We start from the raw sequence: 15,864 nt of genomic DNA, 5'->3' as shown, positions 1-15,864 counted from the left end.
CCGGCTTTACAAGGTTTCGGTGAGTAATATGAGTGCAATATTTAAGGTTAATGTCAGTCAATAAGGAGGAGAATGAAAAAGGAGATGATGAACCACAGACCCGGTATATAATGACTGCAGTGTGCAGGGCTGTGTTAATTTATGTTACTGTTATCAATAGCATTAGTTGACTGAGAAAACCGTCAAGAAAAAAAGTTTAGCGATGTTACGAGTCGACTAGCATAATATGAACCACGGCTGTGATTGACAACCTGGACAGCCAGTCAGAAGCTAGAATGCCAACCTAGAGAGCCAATCAGAACCTAGAACGGGTGTACTGTATACGGGTGTGTATGCTGTGGATAACATTAGTGTTCACAAGAACAAGGTACACTCCCGTGTTTTGTTTTAGTTGCTCTTCAGATTCAAGCGGCCAGTTTTATATCGACTATATGTGTGATCTCCTTTTTACATCTCGTTGTGTCATTTGAGTTTATTTGCTGTGTGTAGATTCAAGGATTTTGGTTATCTTGTCAATTTGTTTGGTTATCTAGGCACAGCTGTGTGTGACTCCCTCTGGTACACTGGTATGTTTTCCTAATGTAGAGAGCATTGATTAATTCATAAACTACAAACTGGGTCTAGATCCTGACCAAATCCTTTTTTGTTGATCAAATGTTTTTCAAAAATGTAATACACATTTAAAAAAAATACAATGTACAATCACAACCAATACAACACAAATTACAAAAAATTCAGAAAAAACAAACAACAACAATCAGACAAGAGGACAAAACTATGGAAAAATAAACCCTCTCACCCCCAGATCTGGACCATCCTTGTATTGCTCATTCAATCTATTATAGCATGTTAACAAACATGGTACTTACTTTATTTGTACAGATCTACATGGGAGAGGATGGCGTGATGCAGAGCGCTGTCTGTGGTTGTGCACGGGGGATGTACAAATGCAGCCACGCTGCAGCATTGGCAATATTTGCCATGTGGCAGATCAGCTCCACAGAAGTTGAGTGCCAGTGGAGGAAGCCTGGCACTTCAAAAGTAGTCCAGCCGGTGTCTCAACTCTACCAACCGCAAGAGGAGACATACAACCCACTGGCCAGAGACATCGCCACTGAGGAAGTAGACTTGTTCAGGTCTGCACTGAGGGGGGCAGCGTGGCATGGCATGGCTTTTGTCACCTGAGCCAGAACTGCAGCCTCAACATCAGGCCATTTTCAACGTGCCGGAGCTGGTGAAGGAGCGTGGGGGTCGGGGGCTTGAGTCAATTCTTGCCTCAATGCGACTGAGCAGAGACCAGCAAGCTGCCATCCAGACAGCCACCGTAGGACAGCGGACAAATCCTCAGTGGCAGTTACACAGGCAGGGCAGGTTGACAGCCAGCAATTTTGGTGCTGTGCTGAGGTCGGGACTTTCATCCACTCCATGCGCGTCCCTCATGAAGAGGGTGCTTGGGGGGTACAATTTAGACGGAGTCATGGCTGTCAACTGGGGAGTTGTAAACGAGGTGTGTTTGGCCAGTGTGTTTGGCCTTTTAAGTGTGACACATATGTTGTGATAAATGCTTCACCTGACCACTGTTCCTAAATAAAAAAAAGTTTTCTGCATCGTCAGTCATTTTTTCCAAATAATTACCAATATTTCACAAATTCTTCATGTCAACTTAAGAGCACAGCTGTATGTTGAGTGTCAGCTTTGCTTGGTTCATCTTACTGGGGGGCAGCTACATGGATGTCGGTGCAGTCCACAATCATTTTGCAGTTGAAGGCAGAATGAATTTATTATTGACTCAGAATGAAGCACAACTTCATGGCATACAATACATTGACTTTATTTGTAACTGTGTAAAAAAAATAAAGCATTTATTAGCAAGCAGGACCTGCAGGAACAGAGAACGGTGATGGATGGAGCTGGGAAGAGAGAAGAATAAAGAAAACAGATCAACTTTATTATCGGATATTAAAAATTCAATTTCAAAACAAGTTGCCGCTCCTACAGTTTTCTAGTATGTAAAGATGATTTCACATGACCTATGCAAAATATCACACTCAATACATGTGTCTCTCTGGGGGGTGCATTGTGCCTTTGATGTATATAAATAATATACCATAACCAAATACTATTACGTACAGTGGAAATCAGGTTGCCAGAGCAGGTCAGTCCAGTGTGCATGTTCCTCAGGGTCTCAGCAGTTACAGGTGAGGTAAAGAAAATAAAAGAGAAAAAGGTCAGTAACAACACTTTAAAGTAACAACACTGAATAATTATCTCTTTTAATAATTTTCTCTCAGTAATCACTCAACTACTGTCTTTCCAACCAACAGATTGACTCACCCTCACTGTCATCACAATGACACATGTCCAGAAGAATGTCATGCAAAGCTCCCTGCCTGCCTTCCTTCCTTCGACTCTCCCTGAACTGCTTCCTTAGCACCCGGTGGAGGGCGCAGTAGGCCACTCTTCAAATGTTTCACGAAATACTTACCATGATGACTACTCTTACTGTTTAACATTTTGGTGTACTTCATGTAATAAAATAATAACTTAATGGTAAGGCTACTAAAAATGACAAGGCTAAGTAATGTAATGCTAACTAACGTGCTCGCTACTCGTCGCTACTAGCTAGGTAGCTAACGTGACTATGTTCCATGCACAACATGTATATTACCTATGATATTACCTGATATGTCTGATCCAGCGACTCCTGGTCCTTTCATAAGAGGGGAAGCGATAGAACGAGCAAGTGGTATGATCACTTTTGTGATTACAACATGGTACAAAGCACACAGGCATCTTGTAAAAGTGAATTTATTGGAGCAATCTCTTATATTTATTGGAGGGAATAAATCAGTTATGAAATCTTCTTCTTCGCTTTAATTACGAGTCGCAACCACTTGGAGCATTATCGCCTGTGACATCACATGCGCGACCCAGAATGGGATTTGGGATTTGTAGTCTTTGTAGTCGCGTATTTTTCATAGTCTTATATTTCAACAGTTTTACGACAAAATGTGACTTTTTTTACATGGAAATCATTGTTTAAGATTGACAAACATCATATGTGTAATTCGTGGCACAATTCAAACGGGATCAAAAGATACGTTTTTTCTCTCCATTGAATTCAATGTATAATTTTTCGCTTCCGGGGTCCCATGGACCGGAAGTAGATGGGCGTGACTTCGCCTCTCTATAGGCTAGTTGCACAAGATGGCGTCTATCGACTTCCGGTTCATTGAGTGTGCGGTTGTAAACTTCCGGTCTACGGTAGAGCGGTAGAGGGAAGAGCGATAGATAGCGTATAGATAGCAATAGATAGCAATAGATAGCGTATAGATATTATATAGGCACTATTTTACACTCGATGTCTCCAAGACCTACCGAAGGTTAACATCAGTGATGTACATCGGCTGGTACAAGCGGCAGGCTCAGCCCCGAGGAACAAAAGAGAAAAGGGGTTCAAGATGTAGCTACATATCCAGTTACGTCGACAATTATGAAGGTAAGTGACAAACAAAGCTGTAGTTACTGGCTAACTTTGACAACTTGACAGTCTTGATACAGTGTAAAGCGTTTTAATTAGGGATGCACGATATTGTTTTTTTGAAACCGATACCGATACCGATAACTTCCTGCTTATCAAGACCGATACCGATAACCGATAATAATATAATATAAATATTAAATGTACCTGTAGTTTTTGCACACCTGGTGGTAAAAAAAAGACTAGTAGTGAGCAAATGACCTGAGCATTACTACTATGAACAAAACAAAGCCAAGAACAGTTTTGACTCTTCAAAGTGACCATATTTATTTTCCCAAATAAATATAATTGAGTCAATCAGTCAATGACAATGTGTTTCCCTGAACAATGAGTGAACAATGAGTGGTCCATATTCCGTCTATCCGTCTATAGGTAAAAGTAGGGTGACCAAACGTCCTCTTTTGCCCGGACATGTCCTCTTTTCACGCCCTGTCCGGGTCGTCCGGGGGGGGTTTATAAATTCATGAAAATGTCCGGGTTTCGCGGATCGTTTGCATGTACTTAAATTGACTGGCGAATTGCACAGAATACTACGGTACTCTGTTGCGTGTGTGACGTAATCCCTGAGTCTGAAGCTTTGTGGGCGGCTCTACAACTACGCTGACACACAAACAGAGGAAGGGGACAGAGCTGATCGCCGCTCACATTCACAATGCCAAAGCGCAAATGTACTTTTACAGATGAATTGCAGAAGAAATTCCAAATGTACCGGCCCGGTCGGAACAAATGGGAGGCGGAGTGCACCGTGTGCAAAGCTTGCACATACGTGTGTGTGTCCAATAAAGGTGCAGGCGATCTTAAAGCGCACATGGACACAGACAAACATAGGAAAGCTGTGCAAGGTGAGAGTTTGTCGGCAAAGTTGACAGACTTCTTTGTTAGACCAGGCAAAACAGAGGATGCTGTAAATGCAGCGGAGGGTGCGTTTGCATTTCACACTGTGAAACATCACAACAGCTACAGATCTATGGATTGCACAAGTGCCTTGCTAAAAAAAGCATTTCCAGACTCTGACACTGCTAAAAAATTCAGTAGTGCGCGCACTAAAACCGAAGCCATTGTCAATGGTGTTATAGCGCCCCACTCGATTGATGTCGCACATGAAGCACTCAAAGAAATCCAGTACTGTGGTGTTTCTACAGACGGGAGTAACCACGGAGCAGTGAAAATATTCCCAATCATAATCCAGTACTTTGACTGGAAGAGGGGTGGCATGCAAACAAAATTAATCGAGTTTAAAGACACACCAAATGAGACAGCAGAAACCATTGCACAATATCTCATTGAAACATTGGCAAAAAACAATTTGTCTGAAAAATGCATTGCATTTACTGGCGACAATTGCAACACAAACTTTGGAGGAATCCGACGTGATGAAGGGGGAAAGAATGTGTTTGCAAATTTGAAGAGGTTGCTGCTGAAGACCACTGTGATCGGTGTGGGTTGCCCAGCACACATATTGAATAATTGTGTTCATCATGGGGCAGACAAAATAGATATTGACCTTGAGAATATCATGTTCAAAATCTACCAGTTCTTCCACATTTACACTGTGCGCACTGAGAGCCTGAAGGAGTACTGTGATTTTGTTGACATTGAATACAGAAGGATGCTTTCTCACAGCAAGACAAGGTGGCTGTCATTGTTCCCAGGCATTGAGAGGATGATACAGATGTTTCCAGCCTTAAAGACATTCTTTCTGTCTCAGCAAAAACCACCCACAGTGATCAAGAAGTTTTTTGTAAACGAATTCAGTGAGATCTACCTCTGGCACATGCACTCACTCATGTCTGCGTTCCACACCCACATTCAAGACATGGAAAAGGAGAAGAACTCCACTATGGAGGTAAAGAAAACAATGAACAGCATCCACACCATTCTTCTTGAACGCAAGAGCAACAACTGCATGTCCCTTAAAGTTAAGGGACTACTGGCACAAAAGCGTAGTGATGGACTTGGTAAGGAATATGACCAGTTCTGTGCTGATGTGCAAGGCCTGTACAGTACATGTCTGGAGTATCTGGAGAAGTGGATGACTCCCATGGAAGAGTTCTCCACATTCACGTGGATGGATCTGAGTGAGCCACCAGAGTGGAATGATGTGGAGGCCTGCATCAAGTTCCTAGTAGAGAAGGGGGTGGTAATTGGTGATGTCAAGTGTTTTGACCAGGTCACCAATCTGAAGAGATTCACAGAAAGGTGCAACCGTGATGAGGAGTTCAGTGGCCTGCAGGTGCACCAGAAGTGGACCAAATATTTTGAGAAGGCCAAAAGCATTGCATGTTACTCAGAACTACTGAAGATTGCACAGTTTGTCTTTGCACTTTCCTCTCACAATGCAAATGTTGAGAGGGTTTTCTCACTGACGCAGAGCCAGTGGACCAAGAAGAGGAACCAGCTGTCTGTTGAGTTACTGAAGGGGATTCTATTTGTGCAATACAATTTGAAAGACATGTCTTGCAAAGACTTTCATGCTTATTTGTTGAGCAACCGAAACCTGCTGGGAAAGATCAGCTCCACAGCTAAATATCGATGGGCAGACAAGGAGGATGAAGAAGAAAAGCAGGATGAAGAAGATTGAAATATGCAGCTATGCAGAGAGAGAAAGCTATGTAGCTGTGGGAGAGAAACTTTAAACTTTTAATTTTAAATTGGGACCCTAGAAAACTGTTTGAAGCTAGAAATATGTGAAAAGTTGTCGTTTCACTGTGGTTGTTTACAATGACAGGGCCTGGAATTGTGTTTACAAACATTTAAAGTAGGCTTATATTTGGTTCATGGTGCCTCAAAATGTGTTTGGTTTGATTTAGGTAATCAAATGTTATGTTAGGTTATGTTCACTAATGGAAATTATGCAAATGTGAAATCCAAAACTGCATAGTGCACTTTTCAAATAATTACATTAGTATCTTTGGGAGGTTACTGTTTTATTGTTTACATTGACAAGATACAAAGAGATTATTTGTTAAAGCTGGATTTTCTATTTTCTACTATTTCATATATTTTGTTATTTATTTTTGTCCAGTAAGACTTGAAAAGAGAGCTATTATTTTGTTACAGATTGATGTTTAAGTTATTCTTGTGCATTTGAGATTTGTCAGAGATAATTTTAGGTACAATAAAGCATGTTGATTGTTGAGTAACCTTGGTTTGGTGTGTCTTTGGTTATAGAGAGATATTATTGTGTTATATACAGTAAAATAATATAAATAATAATTGTTTATCCATACAGAGGAGGCATACTTTAAAACAATAAGGCATCTTTGAGTAAACGTTGTGTATCATTAAGTATCTCGAGGCTGGGGGCAGCATGTCCTCTTTTTTGGAAATCAAAATATGGTCACCCTAGGGCCTAGGTAAAAGCCCCGATGCCTTTGCAGCTGGCTTTGGATTTGCCGCTAGTTTAGCAGCGCAGGCGTCTTCGTACGCTTTTAACACACCATCGTAGCGATGGCGATGTTTCAGGTGACTAATCAGGTTGGAAGTATTATAGCTCGTTGCCTTTTTCCCTCCTCGTGGAACTTCTGCATTGCATGTTTTAATACAAATAGCAAGTGAACTATCTAACTCTGAAACTTTGAAATAGTCCCATACTACCGACGACATGTTTGTTTACTGTCCTGGCTTCACGGCCGCACACCATTTACGTCACAGCAAGGCATGAGTTAGGGAGCGCTGGATTTGTGAAAAACTCCCCTCTTCCTAAACCACTAATACCACAGTACTGGCAAAACGGGAGGAGCCGAGTGAAAAACAAGCGCCCCTCATCCCAATCCACCCACACCGCAGTATCTTTTTTTTTTTTTTACCCAAAAAATATATTGTATATTATCGGGGCTATTAATACTTTTATCAGGATGACGTCATAGTTCCTAATATCGGGCCGATAATTATCGTGCACCACTAGTTTTAATGATGTAGTATTATGTTTTTTTGGATAACATGATAATGATATCCAATTCCCCACAGTTTCAACAAAGATCTACCTTCAGGGAGAGTGAGCATCAGGGCTAGCTGTTACAGGTCCATGAGAAAACATGAAAAGCCTCACGATCTCAGTGTAGGGAGGAAAATAAAAAGTGTTCATCGGTTCAAAGCCTCAATCAGGTTCATGTTCTGGGGTTTTGATGTGGCTAGAGTAGGTAACCTGTGATTTAGGATTCAAATAAGCCCAGCTAGCTGACGTGTTGCAACAGATTACATAGTGACAATACATTGCTCACATCAACTGGTAGCTAGCTATGTGTGTGTAGCATGAAGGGGCTACAGATTTATTTTCCTTTTTTAACCCTCTCGTGTAAAATGATAAATACATTAGCTAAACCCAAACTTAGCTTTCATCAAAGATTCTTAATGAGAGGTTGAAAACCGTCTCTGCTTTCATGGAAACCCCAGAAACTGGTTGTGAAGGCTGCTGTTCTTTACTGAATGGTTAGTATAATCCATGTAGGGTCCAATTATTTGTATTGGCCAGTGTTAGGTAAGTGCTGGTTTTGTACCCTACATCTATGTTAAGCTGTTCGACGTTCTACTAACACTATTTTATGTAGTTATAATATAAGATAATACCTTGAGAGAGCTGAGATAGGCTATACAAGTGTATCTGTTTGAATGTCCTTAAATTACAGTATTCCAAACAGCAGAACTTCTGTGTATGTGATGTGACTGACAACCTGACATGGTTTAGCCTTTTCCCACACCTATTACTTGCCTGATCAGCCTGCTCTCAGCTTTCTCATTTGTCTGTGTTGGATTGAAGCAGTGTCCTAAATGTATTATGACTGACATTTTGTTTTAAGAACTGTTCACCTGTGGAGATTGCAGTGGCAAAGTGTTCCTGTGTAGCTGGAACAGTACTCTGCAACCACAATGTTGCACTGCTGTTCCAGACCGCACACTACTCCGCACTCAACCTGGCTGCTGTACTCCCTGTCCTCAGCTGCACTGAAACAGAGCAGCGATGGCACAAGCCAAGAACCATGGTAAGTAAAGTATGTGTTCACAACCAATCCACGGTTTAATGAGTATTTCCTTTGTGCCAAGAGCTGATTTAGTACGTTGCATCAACAACCTTTTCAATTAATTTGACAATTCTTTTGTGTAATTAATAGGGTGTGAAACCAGGCAGAGTGAGTGACATGGTGTTCATTTCCACTAAGCCAAAACAGTTTGCAGTTGCTGACGGTGTAAGGTAATATCTATTGTCCTAAGTAATTGTATGTAGTTGTTTTTGATCTGTATTTTTGAAAACTATGTAACTTTTTATCTTTTTTTTTTTAGCATATTGTTTATTATATTATAACTTAGTACTTTTTTAGCATATTGTTTATTATATTATAACTTAGTACTTTTTAACGCATGTAAGATATTCAACACTAAGCTGTCTGTGTCTCTTTCCTGCTGTAACGCTACAAATTTCCCCTCTGTGGGACTAATAAAGGTATTCTGATTCTGATAACGGGACGAATTTGTACAAAGGGGCACACAGCAATGTAGTGCCGACTTTCTTACACGCTGGAAGGCCAATCGCTTTTCTTTACCCCGAAATCCGCTCATTCTTGCTCTCGGTGTGTCATAACAAACTGTCAAGCTGTCAAAACTCTGTACTCAAACCGGAAGTACTCGGCCTCACACCCAGCCGCCGGAAGTTGATAGACGCCATCTTGTGCACAGAGCCTATGAGTACAGTTGTATTAAGGAGATGTTTTACTACAACATAAAGTAGATATTAGACAGTATGCAAACGAGGTAAAGGAGTATATATTGAAGTAATTAGGATCTGCTGTGTAGAGAATCATGGAATTGTACTGCTATCTAACAATACCATCCTTAATAAATGCCATCCTTATAAATAGAGAACCGCAGTGACGCGTCCTAAAACCCGGAAGCAAGTTAGCATTTTTACCACAAAAAAAAAAAAAAAAAAAAAAAGCAATGCATTTCCTCCATAGGGTTTTGGAAAATAGCTCGAAAAAAAGGTCTGTGGTTGACACAAATTGGAGAGATAAATCACGTTTTGTTCTACGACATTTAATACATCAGCAGTGATCCCACTGGTGATTTTTGAAGAGTTTACGTGTCTGAAAAACGTTGGTTGTTACCAAGTGGCTGAATAGGACTAAAGAAATTGGCGAGGCCGTTGTACGTCATTATGCCGAACACGTGAAACCTCCCGCTAAGTTTGTTTTCCCCCGGGTTCTGCTTGAAAGCAAGTACCTGCCTATCTTTAGTATCTGTAGTATCTTTAGTATCTGTATATCTATATCTGACCATTAGAATCTGTATTTTTGAAATTGTCGTTTTTAACACCGTAGTTTTACAAATGACAGAATAATACATTTCCAGTGTTTTCCAATTTTACTCGGCAGTTCGTTTTGTAAGCTAACGTTAGCTAAAGCTAGCGCTACTAGTTAGCTACGCAATGGTTTGTTGCTTTGCTCCGGGTTGCAGCCACAGGTCTTCTCATGAAACGTGCTCGTTCTATCGTTTCCCGGCCGATGTTTTCCAAAGAAGAGTCTGGATTCGTGCTATGAGGTAAGCTGACGTTACATTTTTGTCCATGTCACGGTGAAATTTAAATAATGGGTAGCGACTGTATCGCCGTTTTAGAGATGGCGCTGCTAAAAAGACAGCAACATAAGTAAAGATAATAAATACATCCTATTAAAACCTGTGTGGCTTATATGATAAGTCTAATTAGTGCAAGCAGCATAACGTTTCACCATGTAACTAAAGATTGTAGTCAGGGAAATCAGTTTGACATATTGGACTAATAACAAATCACCTCTGGCTGGCAGAGAACTCTCTGCTCCATAGCTTCTCTTGGACGTAAAATCACATGTACATTTTACATTTATATTCAATTTAATATTCCATCCCTCACATATTTTTGTATATATAATAACATATTTTGTTTTTCTTTTTATGCTGCTGCAGCACAAACATTTCCCCAATTGGGATCAATAAAGTAATATCTTATCTTAATTAAGAAATATAACTATTATAATTAGTGTAGCAGCTGACACCTATTTTCAATATGGATTAATCTACCATTTATTTCTTTAGTTCAATTTTGATATATAAAAATGTCAAAATAGTGAAAATGTTCACGAGACTTATCAAAGTGCAAGGTTATATCTTTAGATGTTTTGTTTTAGCCTATGTACTGTATGTCTTAATGCTCTTATATGTGACGGTGTGACTTCCATGAAACTAATATTTTATATCTTCCCAACAGACAAGCTGACAGGAAGCCTAATGCCTGTTCCCGCATCTGCAGCTGTCATTTTCCTTTACGAAAGAGAAAAAGGCCTGTTTCATTTGAAGCACAGAATGTAGAAGAGCATTCCTACTGTCTGAGAGGGATAATTGATGGAATGGAGGAATAAGCTACGTGTCTAATGACTGAGGAGGAAGCAGGTCCATTAACACAGGCGGCTGCTAATGAAGGTCCTCAACCACTATCTGAGAATGCCGAGGAGCAAGCGACCACGGTAGAAGAAAAACTTCAATCTCAGCAAAGACGCATAATGGAGCTAAAGATCCAGCTAGAGGAGTCCAAGGCAAAGCAGAGTTACTGCCATGACAAGTATACTGCCTCTCAGCTGAGTGAAAAGGTTCTTCGGATGGAGACAGGATTGCTAGATAGACACATTCAGTGCTGTGTGTGAGTATGTTGCTCGTTTTGAGGGTTCCATTACATACCCATAAGTTTGGTTCCCCAAAGCACAGAGTCTTGAAGACCCAGTTTTCATGACCCTCATGAAACTGCGTCATAATTACACACACCTTCATCTGGCTGCACTCTTTCGCTGCGGTGAAGGCACTGTCAGAAATGTGATTGTAACATTTATAAAGGTTCTCCACAAATTACTTTTTAAGGACATAATGAGTGTTCCCATCCGGGAGAAAAATAAAAACAGCTTGCCTTCTTCATTTCGGCACATCCAAAACTGCAGAATGATAGTGGATTGTACGGACATCATAATTGCTATCCCTATTAAGAGGCAATGGACGTCCACTCTCGGGAGACGTCCGACAGTGGTGCGGTTACCTAAAGTGACAGACCTAATTTTACCCCTATTTAGAGGCAATGGACGTCCACTCTCGGGAGAGAAACCTCCAGCATGTGTCCGTGAAATGGGGACTCTGTTTATTTCACACATCCAGGACAGAGACCGGGGAAATCACGTCTCTGTGGCCCCTCCAAGACCCCCAAAGGACGGACTAATGACCTCCAGCATGTATCCCTGAAATGGGGATTCTGTTTATTTCACACTTCCAGGAGAGACGACGGTTAAATCCCCTCTATTTGCCGGCTCACAGAGCCCCGAAGGACGGACTAGAGACCTCCAGCATGTGTCCCTGAAATGGGGACTCTGTTTATTTCACACTTCCAGGAGAGACGACGGTTAAATCCCCTCTATTTGCCGGCTCACAGAGCCCCGAAGGACGGACTGGAGACCTCCAGCATGTGTCCCTGAAATGGGGACTCTGTTTATTTCACACATCCAGGACAGAGACCGGGGAAATCACGTCTCTGTGGCCCCTCCAAGACCCCCAAAGGACGGACTAATGACCTCCAGCATGTATCCCTGAAATGGGGATTCTGTTTATTTCACACTTCCAGGACAGACGACGGTTAAATCCCCTCTTTGCCGGCTCACAGAGCCCCGAAGGACGAACTAGAGACCTCCAGCATGTGTCCCTGAAATGGGGACTCTGTTTATTTCACACATCCAGGACAGAGACCGGGGAAATCACCTCTCTGTGGCCCCTCCAAGACCCCCAAAGGACTGACTAATGACCTCCAGCCTGTGTCCCTGACATGGGCACCTCCATAACCTTGCACACCGTGAGTCCCCGGGCCCCCGGACTTAAGCCCTCCCCCCGGACTAAACCCAGATGATCACACCCTACAGAACCTCATGCCCCTGGTAACCCTAAAAGGGGGGTGGATTTCACGGTGCTTTACCGTCCGCCCATCGGCATCCATATTCGGCCTTATTCACGGCACCACCACCCCTTCTGTGGAGGATATTCTCATGCTCCGGGTAACCCTTTAAATAGTCTGATACTACCAGGGCTCATCACTGCACTTTACAAGCCAGAAATAATGTTTAAATGTTAAAAAACATTTTAACTTTTAATTTTTAAAGTGTTTTTAAACGTCTGGAAGAGAGTTTTAGCCTGTCATTTTGCACGATATCATTTAACATTTAACCTCTCCTGGAAATGCACAGAATATGTGCATTTTCAGGAGAGGGTCAATGTTAAATGATATCGTTATGATGATAATGATATGATATGAAATGAAAATGATATTGCGCGCGCGCAACAGCGGTAACTAAAGTTTAAAAGTCTCAAAATGCTACAACTACTGTCACAAACTAGATGAATGTGAAGTATTGTGTTAAAGGAGGATGAAAGCGTAATTAAGGAGCACTATTGGAGTGACTTTGATGGTTATTGGACTCAGGATTAATTCATTTGGATTCCCGCTGTATGAAGAAATTAAAGGACGGCGCGGAAGTGGAAACAATTCACAAAGGGATTAAACTGTTTAAAACGTAAATGTGTTTATGTGGATTCAAAAGTGGTAAATAATCTACAAAATGGACGAGACCGATCTCATCGGAGCAACTGTGACAAATAGTCCAACTGAAACCGGCATGGACAATGACTATGTTTTAAAAATCGCCTATCCAGAAAAGCCTGGTTTGGACACTTTACGGGCCGAAGAAACATTTCTATTAAAGAAAGAATTATACATTTCTGTCTTTTTATGCCTTTAATAGCTACTAACTTGAATTTTTATTCAAATTAATTCATCAATAATTTTTTATATTTTATTGTAATGTAGAGACAAGGCTTTTAGTGACAATCATGTATTGCGTTACAATTATATGTAAAAAAAAAAAAAAGTCAAAATTTCATATTTGGCTTCAAATCATCTGAGGCCTGGCGACCCCCCTGCAATCTTTGGCGCCCCCCCCCAAGGGGGGCGCGCCCCCCAGGTTGGGAACCACTGGCCTAGAGGAACCCTGCATGACATATTTATCAGGGTTGATTTGTAATTGCCTATTGAGACAACGTTTGTTCTGTCCTTTAAGTAGGAACTAAACCAGTTTAGAGCTGTTGCTGAAACTCCCACCCAGTTTTCAAGACGGTCTAGCAATATGTTGTGGTCAACAGTATCAAAGGCAGCGCTGAGATCTAATAATACTAACACTGATATTCTGCCACTGTCTTTGTTCAAATGGATGTCATTTAAGACCTTATCAACTGAAGTATCAGTGCTGTGGTTAGGTAAAAAGCCCGACTGAAACACATCAACACCGTCAGTTAAAAACATGAAATTACTCAACTGTTGAAAAACAGCTTTTTCAATAAATTTGCTTAAAAAGGGAAGGTTTGATATTGGCCTGTAGTTATTCATTATGGTTGCGTCTAGATTATGCTTTTTTAGGAGCGGTTTAATTATTGCAGTTTTCAGGGCTTATGGAAATACACCTGATTGAAGAGACTTGTTTACAGGACTGTCTCAGAAAATTAGAATATTGTGATAAAGTTCTTTATTTTCTGTAATGCAATTAAAAAAACAAAAATGTCATACATTCTGGATTCATTACAAATCAACTGAAATATTGCAAGCCTTTTATTATTTTAATATTGCTGATTATGGCATACAGCTTAAGAAAACTCAAATATCCTATCTCTAAATATTAGAATATCATGAAAAAGTATACTAGTAGGGTGTTCAACGAATCACTTGAATCGTCTAATTAACTCGAAACACCTGCAAGGGTTTCCTGAGCCTTGAAAAACACTCAGCTTGGTTCAGTAAACTAAATCACAAGTATGGGGAAGACTGCTGATCTGACTGCTGTCCAGAGGACCGTCATTGACACCCTCCATCAGGAGGGTAAGACACAAAAAGAAATTTCTCAAAGAGCAAGCTGTTCACAGAGTGCAGTTTCAAAGCACATCCACAAAAAGTCTGTTGGAAGGGGGAAATGTGGCAGGAAACGCTGCACAACCAAGAGAGATGACCGCAGCCTTAACAGCATTGTGAAGAAGAGTCGCTTCCAGAATTTGGGGGAGCTTCAAAGACAGTGGACTGAAGCTGGAGTCCAGGTATCAAAAGTCACTGTTCACAGACGTGTCCGGGAAATGGGCTACAATAGCCGTATTCCCATGGTCAAGCCACTTCTGAACTCAAGACAACGGAAGAGGCGTCTGACTTGGGCTAAGGAAAAGAAGCACTGGACAGTTGCACAGTGGTCCAAAGTCCTCTTTTCAGACGAAAGCAAGTTTTGTATTTCATTTGGAAGTCAAGGCGCCAGAGTCTGGAGAAAGGCTGGAGAGGAGCAAAATCCAAGTTGCTTGAAATCCAGTGTGAAGTTCCCACAGTCAGCGATGGTTTGGGGAGCCATGTCAGCTGCTGGTGTTGGTCCACTGTGTTTCATCAAGCCCAGAGTAAATGCAACTGTGTACCAAGAGATTTTAGAGTACTACATGCTTCCGTCTGCTGAAAAGCTCTATGGAGATGAGGAATTCATTTTCCAGCATGATCTGGCACCTGCCCACAGTGCCAAAACCACCAGTAACTGGTGTACTGACCATGGCATTACTGTCCTCGATTGGCCTGCAAATTCCCCTGACCTGAACCCCATAGAGAATATGTGGGGTATTGTGAAGAAGAAGCTGAAAGACACCAGACCCAACAATGCTAATGAGCTAAAGGCCGCTATTGAAGCATCCTGGGCATCCATAACACCTCAGCAATGCCACAGGCTGATTGCCTCCATGCCACGCCGCATTGATGCAGTAATCCGTGCAAAAGGATTCCCAACCAAGTACTGAGTGCATTAATGGACATTTTCAAATGTTTGATTGTGTTTTGCTGTTATAAATCTTTTTTTTTTTACTTGGTCTGAGGAACTATTCTAATTTTTTGAGATAGGATTTTTGAGTTTTCTTAAGCTGTATGCCATAATCAGCAATATTAAAATAATAAAAGGCTTGCAATATTTCAGTTGATTTGTAATGAATCCAGAATGTATGACATTTTTGTTTTTTTAATTGCATTACAGAAAATAAAGAACTTTATCACAATATTCTAATTTTCTGAGACAGTCCTGTATGTGTAGTATATCTGAGGCCAAGCAATGAGTTTTGAAAATCCTGTCGGGATGATGTGGAGGCTACAGGAGGAGGATTTCAGATGTTGGATAATGTCTTCCAGGTCTTAAGCATTTATCAGACGGAATTGTGACATGATGTCTGAATTGACTTTAGGTGGACACAGGGACAAAGCATTT

At 41.2% G+C, this 15,864-nt stretch overlaps 2 protein-coding genes across 8 annotated transcripts in view; one reads left to right on the top strand and one right to left on the bottom strand.

Moving 5' to 3' along the window:
* The window catches only part of LOC307013107 (4-galactosyl-N-acetylglucosaminide 3-alpha-L-fucosyltransferase 9-like), a 96,574-nt gene that overhangs the window by 18,264 nt on the left and 62,446 nt on the right, over positions 1-15,864 (bottom strand). The window lies entirely within an intron of this gene.
* Positions 1,893-15,864, top strand: part of LOC307013109 (uncharacterized protein) — a 98,777-nt gene continuing 84,805 nt past the window's right edge. For 4 of the 5 annotated variants that reach the window (XM_079640367.1, XM_079640370.1, XM_079640369.1 and 1 more), the window contains exons 1-3: positions 1,893-3,499; positions 8,341-8,523; positions 8,653-8,732. In XM_079640367.1, the coding sequence (XP_079496493.1) occupies positions 3,494-3,499; positions 8,341-8,523; positions 8,653-8,732 (269 nt within the window). In that variant the 5' untranslated portion in view covers positions 1,893-3,493. Of the gene's footprint in view, positions 3,500-8,340; positions 8,524-8,652; positions 8,733-15,864 lie in introns of those variants that run through there. The other variant, XM_079640366.1, reaches the window with a different exon arrangement.

The sequence above is a fragment of the Notothenia rossii genome (assembly GCF_949606895.1).
Source record: "Notothenia rossii genome assembly, chromosome: 7".
NCBI classification, from domain to species: domain Eukaryota; kingdom Metazoa; phylum Chordata; class Actinopteri; order Perciformes; family Nototheniidae; genus Notothenia; species Notothenia rossii.
Note: the sequence above shows the minus strand (reverse complement) of the source record. Positions and strands in the feature narration are given on the sequence as shown.